Here is an 11,396-nt window from a genome sequence, read left to right as displayed (position 1 = left end):
GTGGAGAAGGCTCCAGAGACTTCTAGACTGCAAACTCCTGGGCAGAAGGCTGTGGATGAAATACTGCCACACCTGGGGCTTTTTCAAACATCAGCCCGTGCTGCAGGTAATTGTCTCCCAGCCCGTCATCTTCAATCCAGGCTGCATTTGCTGTGACACCTTCTGTGTGCTACTTGCATGGGTACAACTTGTAATGCACACAAAGGCTGCCAAGCTGTCATGTTCTCCTTTCCGTCTGAGCAGCACCACAGTCTCTCAGGAAAGGCAGAACATCTCACATACCTGGCAGCAGCGTGCCTCAGCATTGTCATTGACGCTGTGCTGTAATTCAATAAAAAGGAAGAGCAGTGCAGGGGTGTAATGAACCCCATATAGACAGAAATTATTTTTAAAAATTGAAAGGTTGTTTAAGGCAAAGCCAGCATTAAACCATCAGGCATCCTCCTGCACTGCTGGAAGCACAGAGCACCCAGGTGCTGCTCAAGGAGCAGGAGGTGTGTGCTCTTCACATGGAGGACTTCAAGAGCCCTGTTAGTCCCACACTCCAGGTTAGGTTCTTGTGGGAATGTTCGCGTGGCAGCTAAATCTTATCAGAAGCATGAGCTTATCATGAGTGCCAGCTCTGGCTGGCCCTCATGGCAGTGCTCACAGGGTGACCTTTAAGGGCCTGCAGTGGTTAATGAAGCTGGACATGGGGTCTGGAGGTAGTCCTATCAGTCTCGGGAAAGCTTTCCTTAAGAGAGGCTTGGCCATGCCAGCAGCACTTTCTCTCTCCATTATCTCTACCCATTATCTCCATTCTAGGAGAGAGAACAAAAGTTTCAAACCACATTAAATGCTGCTGCTAACTGGACTACATTACCCTGTGTGATCTTTCCATGATTTCATTTAAACTAAGACTGCTTTCCCATTTTCTTTCAAAATCTGTGAAAAGTTGCAGCTTTTCCTAGCTGGTGAGGCCTTATTTCCTCTCCCTCTCTTGTTTTTTTCTCTTTTGCACTTCACAGACTCCTACTAAGGGTGTCTGACACTGCCGTTCAGGGCAGCCTTCTAATTGCCTGTGTAATCGGAAAGTCAGATGCCCAATCCACATCCCAGCAAAGGTGATAATCAGGGAGCCCCTTTGGCTTTGGCTGACAACAGCTGGACTCTGGGAAAGGGGAACCGAGGGCAAACAGGAGTGCAGAGGTGATGGGAGTGGCAGGGAGTATGACAGAGATCCTGCAGGACTTTGGTGTTTTTAGAGGACTTGGGCTCCTCTATCCACTATGGAGCAGGTGTAGGAGAGCAGTGTGAACTACATCAGCACATTTCAGTATAAAACAGAATAAAGAGCTCATCATGACTGCTGCCTCTGGCCTGTGCTCTGAGCATGCTCGGGCACTCCAGAGCTGCTGGGGTGCCTTGGTTTCCTGTGGTAAAACCAGCAGGTGCAGAATGACCAAGAAATACTTTTTAACCATGGCAGGAGATAATAGGTTATCTGGAGTTGCTAGGCACTGGAAATTTGTGTAAACAATCCACAGCCCTCAGTATCTTATTTTTGATAATCGTTAAATCGGGGTGGGGTTTTTTTGTTTGTTTGGGGTCTTTTTCCAAACTATTTATTAATTTTGTTTTAAAGCTTAGCCTAAAATTTATTTATGGGTTTTCTGTTTACATTTTTCCTTCTGATTCTAGTTAGGAAAAATCTGCCTCTTTGGAAGCCTGGGATGCCTGCATCCCCTTTGAAGATCTGTTCTCTGTTTGCTGAAAATGAATGCAATCAGTTCATAATCGTTACTTCCCAGGTGACTGCCAACCTCCAGCCCAGTGATCAGTAGCCCTGTCACCCTTGGGAGGTGCCAGGTAGTTACTGTGTGCTGGGTACAGCATCACACTGGCCATAAGGTGCCATCTATAACCACCAGACCTCAGGGAATTGTTTAGGTTGGAAAAAACCATCAGGATCATCGAGTCCAACCACTAACCCTGCACTGCCAAGCCCACCATGGCCCACAGGAACCTCCAGGGATGGTGATTTAATCACCTCCCTGGGCAGCCTGTTTGTGTTTTCACTGAGGTGTGGGATGGTTCCAGCACGTTTCACAAGCTGGCTGGCTCCTTATAGACACTCCTCTTCTTTCCATACAGCCCAGACAGGTCTTTCAAGAGCTCTTTGCTCCTTTCTGCCCTGCAAGTTTTGTGCAAATTCCTGATTCCTTGTGCCTGGTTAGAGGCACTCAGCGAAGGCAGCAGGGAGAAGCAGGACAGGCAGCTCCTGCCTGCATTCAGGCCACCGGCACATTTTCCAAGCATGCACAGCTGCTGGCTCTAAACCCGGACTAACTACCCTGGATTAGCCCAGCCTCCAGCAGAACTGGAAAGCAGTGGTGCCTGTCCAGCCCCTCCTCTACTGTTGGGTGAGGTCAGAGTTGTCACCTCCCTCCCTTTCAGGTGTCATTAGGCATGTTAATCTGCAAAGCCACTCTAATTGCTCCGCTATAACCAAACTCAAGCCAGTTGAGGTGGCAGTGCTAACAGGGGTGCAGGCATTATCATTTCCAAATAGATATCTTGGAGAAAGCTTTAGGATTTAAAAATAGCACCTTCCCGGGAACAGGCATCGCTACAAACCAACCTTTCAAATGCCAACATTCTCCAAAAAGCAAAATGAGGGATAAGAATGACTTGCGGGGGGATCAGAGGGATTGGTTGTGACTGTTTCAGGAGCAGGCAGAATGATGTAAAGGTGACCCGATGTCCCTGCTCCGCAGCAGCACCCGCGGGACTCGGGTCGGGTGACGAGGCTTTGCCAGCGCTGCTGAAGCGGAGCCATCCTCCGCGTCAGTCCAGTGCCACCTACAGCAGCCAGAGCAGAAGCTGCAGCACCCGGCAAACCAATGGAAGCAATTCCAGCACGCTCCAGCAAAAGGCGTGCTCACATCTGAGTGCCTTTGAGGAACTTGTTCATTAGCACCGTGCAGGTGAGGACAATGGAACGGAGCCTTTTGGCTGAAGATTGGCAGCTGCTGTTGTGTCTGCTGGTGGTGATATTTCTAAGCCTCCAGCAGTTCCTTCCCTCTATGACCTGTCCCGTTCCCTGCTGTTTTGTGTGTTAGATGTGCTCATCTTTCTTTCCAGGGAAGAAATGGGTCCGTATGAAGAGAGGAAAAGCCCTCCTTCAGGCTTGTTGCCAGTGTTTTCACCCATTACTTTTTTCAGTCAGTAACTCCAAAATGCCAGTGAAACATGAGGCAGTGCTTAGGTGTTTGAAATAAATGCATTTAAAATGACACTTCAGAAGTGTGACTTCTGTAAGTCACACCACTTGCTTTTTGGGGAAGTGATTCTGTAGAACGAACCTTTTCCCTGGGAAGATACTCACAGTTTTGGTGCATTTACAACCAGAAACATCTTTCAAATCTAAAGTTACATAAATAATCACGAAAAGACAGACACAAGCTGCAAACTGCATTATCCTCTGGCCCTGGACTAGAAAGATCACCTGTTTTGATGCCATTCTCTCCTACAGAAATAGCCTATTTAGTTTATATGTATTTTTTTTCCCAGTTGTTGACTTTTCTGGTTCTGATTTTTGTCCAAATTCTTAAAAAGCTTCAAGCACTTCACCTACTTGCTCCTCTTGCATTGAAGGATCAGTCTGAGTCCTGTTGTTACCCAGCTGTTTTCAAAAGGATACCCTTTGAGCATGTAAAAGTCCAGAATTGCCAGTGAGCACCCTCTGGCTCTCCAGACACAATAATGCTCTAGGCTAATCCTCGATGTGGGAAGATCCTAGAGCAAGTGCTTGTTCTTTTTTAACTCAGCAGGAGATAAACAATTCCCAAATAAACTTGCCAAATGCGGAGCTGGTTCAAGGTACAGGTGTTGCCCTCAAAGATGGATGTAGGGCATTTCTTTTAATTCTGGCACTACCGAAGATGCAGCTAGTCAATAGTGTTTGGTGCTACTGGTGGTTTAAAATATCCCAGTCCTTCTTCACCAAACAATATTTTTATGTAATCCTGCTTCTGTTGTGCTGGGACAGATTTGTTAGAGCCACTTCAGGGAACCGATTTGGTTTAACAAGGAACCCAGAACACTAAAGGCAAGCAGAGTAGTCTACCCTACACAGGGTAGGCTTGGAAGTGGCTGCACCAGTACAACTGAAACAAGAGAGCAACTGCAGTGAGGGGAAATAACTTGGGTAGGAGCTGTTGCCAGAACACACCACTACCATGGTCAATTCACTTTTGTCCCATGCTCCCCATACTGGAGAGGAGCTTGAGTGCGCTCAAAGAGCTGAAGGCTCTCTTGTTCCACACACTGTCACTACCTTTTAGAGAGCTGGTGACGTCAAGGGTTTGCCACTCAGGCAGGGACTGCCAGATCTAACATCCCCAGCCAACAGATTTACACCAGCAAAACTTCAACAAGCTAAGGTGACCTCCCAGGCACCCTGCATCCCAGTTTCCTAATGAAACATTCAGTAAACACACCCATTTCCTTTCCACACAGAGTCCATTTGTCCTGTCACAACCTCCATGAGATGTAATTTGCAGAGCCCCAGCGCTTCTCTTCTCCCTCCAATACACTGTGGAACAGATCCCCAAGCACTCTGTCTATGATGATATCCTTCCCACCTGTCCATCCTTTCCATAACTCCTTGGGATGCTAACGAAGCTTGTGGATGTGAGTTCAGAAACTGGGGATACTCAGTTGAAAGGATACCAAGAGCTTTTATTTAATGTCGTCAAATACACATGCAAAAAAGGTAAATATTCCCAAATCTAACCAGAGGTTTTCCCTTTAGGGGGCTTTGCAAACAGGGATGGCTTAATCTGGTCTCTAGACAGACCTCTCACTGAAAAAAGCCTTGCTGCTCTTTCCTTCAAAGTGCCTCCGCATTTCAGTCCCAAAGACATCAATCCCATCTTCAGCTTCTCTAAACCCAGGGCTTCCAGCTCAGCAGCAGAGTTGAATGCCAGCAGGTCTATTGGTTCTACCTCCTGAAAAGAGAAAAACATTTGAGAAAAACATTCAAGAAAAACAGGAGTTCAAGAAGCACTTGGACAATGCTCTCAGGCACAGAGTGTGATTCCTGGGGCTGTCCGGTGCAGGGCCAGGAGCTGGACTCGGACTCCTGTGGGTCCCTTAGACCTCAGAAGATTCTATGATTATCCCAGGGAAGTTCAGTACTCCCAAGAAAACTGAATGAAAAACATCAGTTTACCATCTTGCCCAGCAGTTCAGTAGCTTAACCTTGGCTTCCAGAGGCGTAGCAAAGCTGACAGCCCCGTTTTAGCTTGATGCAGAATATAACCAGTATACCTCCAGCAGGAGCAGGAAGGAGGAAAGAAGTTATTTCTAATGCAGTTATGCTGTAGTTAAAGAAATTGATTTAAAAGCATCTCTTTTTACTAAGATTAACCCCCAAAAACAAGTTGTGAAGTTCACATCTCATCCTGCCACTAAAAGAAAATATGGATTAAAATTTCATCTTCAAAGGAAATTGGTACATTTGCAAGTTGACTGAAGGTAGAAAGGACCCCTACAGATAGTCTAGTCCAATCCAGGGCCTTGTCTACAAAAACCCATGGAATAGAGGGGATAATTCAAACACTGAATTTACTAACACACTATAATGGACACCAAATCTAAGCCCATTTTGTTCAATATTGAAATGCACATACTGGTCCTTATAGTCTGTACCTAAGAGACTTCAGAGCAAGGAATAACAGCAGTGGGAATTAGAGAACTCCCCTTAGGCACTTGGCAAAAACAATTCTTGCCAGCAGAACCAGAACCTTTGTCCTGCTAAGTGTACAAAAATCCAACTGCTTGCCTCATTATTCTCACCCTACTTCTAAAAAAGAAGTATTCATCAAGGACTACTATAAAAATATTTCCACCTGCAATAACAATCTGCCACAGCATTGGTGGAGTTTCCTGTTCTAGGAATAGAAAAGTCTTGCAAATACTGAGCAGAAGGTAAACAGTGAAGAATGGTAAACATCCTGTCTAAAACTTGCCAGCTCTAATAGTACAGTAGATGACAAAGTTCTAATTGATCAGATTACATCCTTGGTCTTTTCCCCACTGAACTGTAATGAACTTTCACACATCAGAGTTCAGTTGTTGCCAGTGGCAGACTTTCCACCCAAGGTGAAAAAAAGCAGAAAATCCCAGTAACTCCCTAGCCTGAGAAAAAGAGCTACACTTTGGTTTATTACTAGAGTAAGCCCAGATCCATTACTCCCACAAACCTTTAACAATATATGCAAGGACCCATAAAGCAGAAGTATTGGCACCTTTTGCTGCTAATTATCAGTTGGGCTTTCGTCAATCCAGTGGGAAAAGCTACATTGCTGGAGCTTGTCTGCTTCTTCAGCTCTAAAAGCAGCTGAAGACACGTCACATTTTGTACTGCTCCATACTTACTGTGCTCTGTGACTGGTTTGTTTCCTGTGCTTTAGCAGGAACACTTTCTTGCTCTTCTTTCTGAGCTTGAGTCACTTCATTCTTTCCTTGGATGTCTTCCTTTGGGGCCTCTGTCATTTTGCTCTTTTCCTCAGACAGAATTTCAGCCTGCCCACCTGTGCACACCTCTCCTTGCAGACCTCTTCCAGGACCTTCTAGCTGCTCCAATGGTTTCTCACTTGCACTGGTAGATGGACTGTCCTCTGCAGAAGCCACAGAGCTGCTTGAACACTCATCAGAATTTCCAACATTTCCATTAGCACTGCTGCCTGATGGACAACTTCTGTCAGATGCACAAGGGGAGTCATCCTTACTGTCATCCTCACAGCCTGAGCCTGTGACCTCATCCAATCCTGGCCTGGCACAGGAAAGATGCATGTTAATCTGTAACACATGCCTTAAACCTTTTCTCTTTAAAATAATTTTTATAATTGTCATATTTCTCTTTCAAAACCCATTTCAGAGAGATATAAGGAGCTACTCTAACAGCAATTTAGGTTAGTTTAGTTAATGGAAGAGCTGTCAATATTGAAAAGGAGACAAAAAACAGGTATTACAGCATTCCCAATACAGAAATGACTGGAATCTTCAACTTCTCTTCCATGTTACATTAGTTGAAAGATGCCAGGGGAAAAAAATAGTCTTTTTAAGTTCATTGTAAATATAATTAATTTATGAAGAAAAGGACAATAGGAAGTAGTAGAATATAATCATTTAGAAGGGGTGGGGGGGTGAAGTTTCTATTTTTGCAAATGAAGTTATTCCCCTCCATCTGGAACAGAATTATAGGAACGCAGAAATGTTTACTTTCAGTTCTCTGATTTACTCAGGTCAATCTTCTTATTTCTATTTCAGGCTACATCTCAGACTAGACTCTGCTTACTTGTATGTATCTAACTTTTCATCCTTTTAAAGGCTTAAGACTGTAGTATAAAAACAAGGTGTAACTCTTACCAAGGACATTTTCTTTTTTCAGACTTTGTTTCGCTCTTTCCAGGCTCACCTGGGCGCTTCCGACTCTTGCCACTTTCTGATGACACCGCTTTGTTGGCAATAACCTGCAAGCCTTCAAGACAAATTTGAAAGCAAACTTCATCAGGACACAATTAATGTCTGTTGTAAATTCTACTTATCTTTTCACTTCAGATGCAATTTAAAACACTAATTGAAAGAATCACTATTGGTGATACAGACTCAAAGCTTGAACATAAACTGAGTAGCAGCACAAGCTTTCCTACATGGATTTACTAAGGCATAGAGTCAATTAAAATTGGATTCCTGAACTGAACTATCAGGTTCTTCATCCCATGGAGAGTCATGTCTCACTATCTAGCTGACAGCAAGAGAATAATACAGGGATAAACAAAGTAACTAAGAAACCAGGAAATGAAAAAAAGTATTCTGCAGTTGGATCTGATGTATAGTTTTCATGTCCAACCCCTTTATAGTTTCCCTGTGTAATTCTTACAGCTCAACTAGCAAAAGCACCTTCACAGAATCTGGCTCTTATTACAAGGTGACCTAGCAAAGCAAGGTGAAGCATCACCTGTATCATGTCACGCTGTTCAATGGAATTTAAATTTAAATTTAAGAAATTTATGCTGAAATTTAAGATTTCATTCAACCGAAAGAAACCAATTGTTATTTTAATTTTCCTGCTGGAGCGAGGCTAGAGCGGCCCTCGGCGCGCCGTGGGCTCTGAGGAGAGGCGGCCAGGCTGCCGTACCGATGCGCAGGGACTCCTCCTGGCGCTCGGCCATCTCGCGGTACTGCCGCTCGTATTCGGGGTCGGTGAAGGTGTGCCGCGGCTCCGCCAGCTTCCGCTGCAGCCGCTCCAGCCGCCGCTGCTCCTTCTCCGCCTCCCGCTCCGCCTGCTTCTTCACCCACTCGGCCATCCTGCACGGACACAGGCACGCATCAGCGCTCACAGCACGCTCCCACTGCCTGCTAGCGTGGGAGGCAATGGGAAATGACAACAGCACCCATAGGAATTACTGAGGAAACAGACAGAGACTGCTGCAGAGAGGAGAGTAGGGCTTACTCTGAAAGCCAGAAACAGCAGTTAAGTTCACACACCCCCAAGACTGCGGTCTTGCAGCTTCAGAGAGAACTGTGAGAATTCCACACGAGGAATCCAAGAGGTGCAGAACAGTATCTCAGACTCAGACTGCAGTAAAATCTCATCTATGTTTTCAACAATAGAATTACAGTCATGAAAGCCCTCTTAGCTTCCAGTCCATCTGCACTTAAGATTTCACTTTTACTCTTTTTAGTACTCAAAACACCATTTCATTGCTACAACAGGTTGTAATTTGATCTCTTTTGTTAACAGTGAGCTACAGGATCAGGTTATTTTACAATTTCAGCTTCTGAGAAGATGCCTTACGCTTTCTCGTGATTGACATCCCGCAGTCTCCTTCCACTGAGATCTCGACAAGCCTCTCTGTTTGTTGTCTTCTCAATCTGAGCACCAAGGGCTCGCAGCATAGACCCAAACCCTTCCAGAGGAAAAAAGTAATCAGGAATTAGCTAAACAGAAACATCTTGTCAGTATAAGGAGTCCAGCTTAGGTTGAATTCTTTAGTTCTTTGGTTACTGAGATCTTGGCATTTATATGGGTTTTTTAAAAATAAGAGAAGATAACGTCAATTAGGTCACATAGCACATTCAAATCACAGACTATTTGTACCTGAAATATTTGTCCTAAGTGACCACCGAATGACACTTGGCAGCCTAAGATGACAGATCCTTTTCAACACAATTTCAACTCTGAAGTCCCTTTGGTTCATGCTACAGATTTCTACTAACAGAGATAAGCTGAAAAGTGATGTGCGGAACAAGTGGACTTCAGCCTCCCTGGTCAATACTCAGCTTTGCACACTTTGGTTTTAGTTCAGAGACTCTGTGTCAGTCATACACACAACAAGAGATCTGCCAATATCTGAGGACTCCTGCTATCAGTACAGACTATGGCACAACAGCAGCTTTTTAACCTAAGAATCCAATCACTAAGCAGAATAAACAACAAACCTCCTTTTCCACCACAAAGTCTCGGCTCCAGGCTATAAACAACACCACTCTGCAACTCATCTTCGTCGCTGGCCAGTTGCCCATTACACTTCACATACAAACTTTCTTCTGGAATGTTCTAAAAACACAGCAAAATTGAGTCAGATCATTGAGCCAGAGAAAATGAAACATTCTGACAAAGAAAATTATTAATCAGTCGTGTTTCCTTCCTTCCAGAGAGGTGCAAAAAAAAAAAAAAAAAAAATCAGACAATCTGAAAAGCATAATGCTTTTTTGTCTGATGGTCCTTGTTTTAATTCCTGGTTACCAAAGGAATGAATACAGTCTAAATCAGCTTGCAAACATGAACGGGGAAAAACTGTACTATGGGAAAAATTCAGAAACAACCTGTGATAATCTGACCATAACCTTCATTCCCTGTCCTCCAGTGACACTAGTGGGAAGGAGATAGAGCCTGGGAAAGAGGGAGGGGAGGAGGGAGGTCTTTTTAGGATTTCTTTTACCTCTGATAATCCTACCCTGATTTTGACTGGCAATAAATTAAGTTCATTTCCCCAAGCCAAGCCTGTTTTGCCCATGATGGTGACTGCTGAGAGATATCCCCGTTCCTTATCTCGACCTTTGACCCATTCTGTTACATTTTCTCTCCCCTGTCTAGCTGAGAAGAGGAGGGAGAGAACGAGTTTGGGATGCCCCTGGAGTCCCGCCAGGGTCAACCTACCACAATGTATGCATATATATATATATATATATATAAACACACGCACACACATATATACATATATATATATATATATATAACGTAGATAAGAGGCTACAGGGCTCTCTGACAGCAAACCGTCCTGCTCAGCAAAGCGACGGGAACGAAAGCAAGGTGCGCAAGGTGGGCATCGCGCCCGCCCTGCCGCGGGTGCCGCAGCGGTCCCGGCGGGCAGAGGCCGCGGGCGGCCGCGACACCGGAAGCGCAGCGCCTCCCGAGGCCGGAGGGCCCCAGGGCCGCCCCCGGCTCCCCGCTGCCCCGGCACTCACCAGCTCCCGGGCGCGGTGGCGGCGGAGGCAGAGCACGAAGCGGCCCCCGGGGGGCAGCGGCAGCGGCCGCGCCCGCGGCCCCAGCGGGTCCCGCACCCAGAGCGGCTCCAGCGCCGCCATCGCTGCGGCCCGCGCGGTCACGTGCGGAAGCGCTCGGGCCGCGCCCCGCCCCTTCAGCCCCGCCCGGCGCCTCTCGGCCGGTTTTTATCGCGTTTTGTAGTTCGCGGCTCCTTATGTAACCGGTTTGAGGCGAGTCCAAGGAGCCCCGCCGTTCCGATTCGCGGGATCCGTGCGGCTCGCCGGGCTGTGAGCCTTTCCAGCAGCGGAACGCGCGCCGCGGCTCCCGCTGGCGGCGGCGGCGCAGAGCGCCACGGGAGCGGAGCGCTCGTGCCCCCTCAGGGACGGGGGCGCCGCCGAGCGCCGCCAGTGTGGGAAACGCAGCGAGGTGGGCAGCCCCGAGCTGTCCGCACAAACACGAATTTCACGGCAGGATTTGCAGGGCGATGGAACCCGTCTCTGTGGATTCTTCGCCTTGTTCACTCCCACACGCGGTTTTGGGAGGTGGGAACAGGCCCAGAATTCGGGTATCTGGGGGCGATGTGCCTGGGTCGCGGTGATCCCAGATAGGAGGACAGACTGGGAGATAAATTCATTGAGAGCTGCCCTGAAGAGAAGGACTGGGGGTTCTTGTGGGTGAAAGGCTGGACAGGAGCCAGCAGTGTTTACTTCCAGCCCAGGAGCCCCAACACCATCCGGGGTTGCATCAGAAGGGCAGCTGGCAGGTCCAGGGAGGCGTTTCGCCGCCTTTCCTCCCATGACATCCCACCTGGAGGGCTGTGCCAGGCTCATCTCAGCACAAGAGAGGCAGCCTGTTG

The 11,396-nt window shown here is 46.8% G+C and overlaps 1 protein-coding gene across 1 annotated transcript; it reads right to left on the bottom strand.

The window, feature by feature from the left end:
* Positions 1 to 4,701: 4,701 nt before the first annotated feature.
* Positions 4,702 to 10,761, bottom strand: SDE2 (SDE2 telomere maintenance homolog). The gene is made up of 7 exons (XM_012572332.5): positions 10,522 to 10,761; positions 9,493 to 9,610; positions 8,849 to 8,960; positions 8,189 to 8,358; positions 7,417 to 7,528; positions 6,424 to 6,820; positions 4,702 to 4,991 (listed from the first exon to the last, which is right to left on the bottom strand). Exons 1-7 carry the CDS (start codon positions 10,639 to 10,641, stop codon positions 4,773 to 4,775), a joined length of 1,248 nt encoding a protein of 415 aa, XP_012427786.5. The 5' UTR covers positions 10,642 to 10,761; the 3' UTR covers positions 4,702 to 4,772.
* Positions 10,762 to 11,396: the final 635 nt, after the last annotated feature.

Source organism: Taeniopygia guttata, chromosome 3, assembly GCF_048771995.1.
Source record: "Taeniopygia guttata chromosome 3, bTaeGut7.mat, whole genome shotgun sequence".
In the NCBI taxonomy this organism is placed as follows: domain Eukaryota; kingdom Metazoa; phylum Chordata; class Aves; order Passeriformes; family Estrildidae; genus Taeniopygia; species Taeniopygia guttata.
The sequence above is the reverse complement of the archived record's forward strand: the minus strand, read 5'-3'. Positions and strand labels throughout refer to the sequence as shown.

Excerpts from the sequence above, each read along its gene's own strand:
- SDE2 (XM_012572332.5), bottom strand. The coding sequence starts at position 10,641 with ATGGCGGCGCTGGAGCCGCTCTGGGTGCGGGACCCGCTGGGGCCGCGG. Across the intron at positions 9,611-10,521 it reads GCCACCGCGCCCGGGAGCTG|AACATTCCAGAAGAAAGTTT; the intron begins GTGAGTGCCGGG and ends CTGTGTTTTTAG. Across the intron at positions 6,821-7,416 it reads GAAAAAAGAAAATGTCCTTG|GCCAGGATTGGATGAGGTCA; the intron begins GTAAGAGTTACA and ends TTCCTGTGCCAG.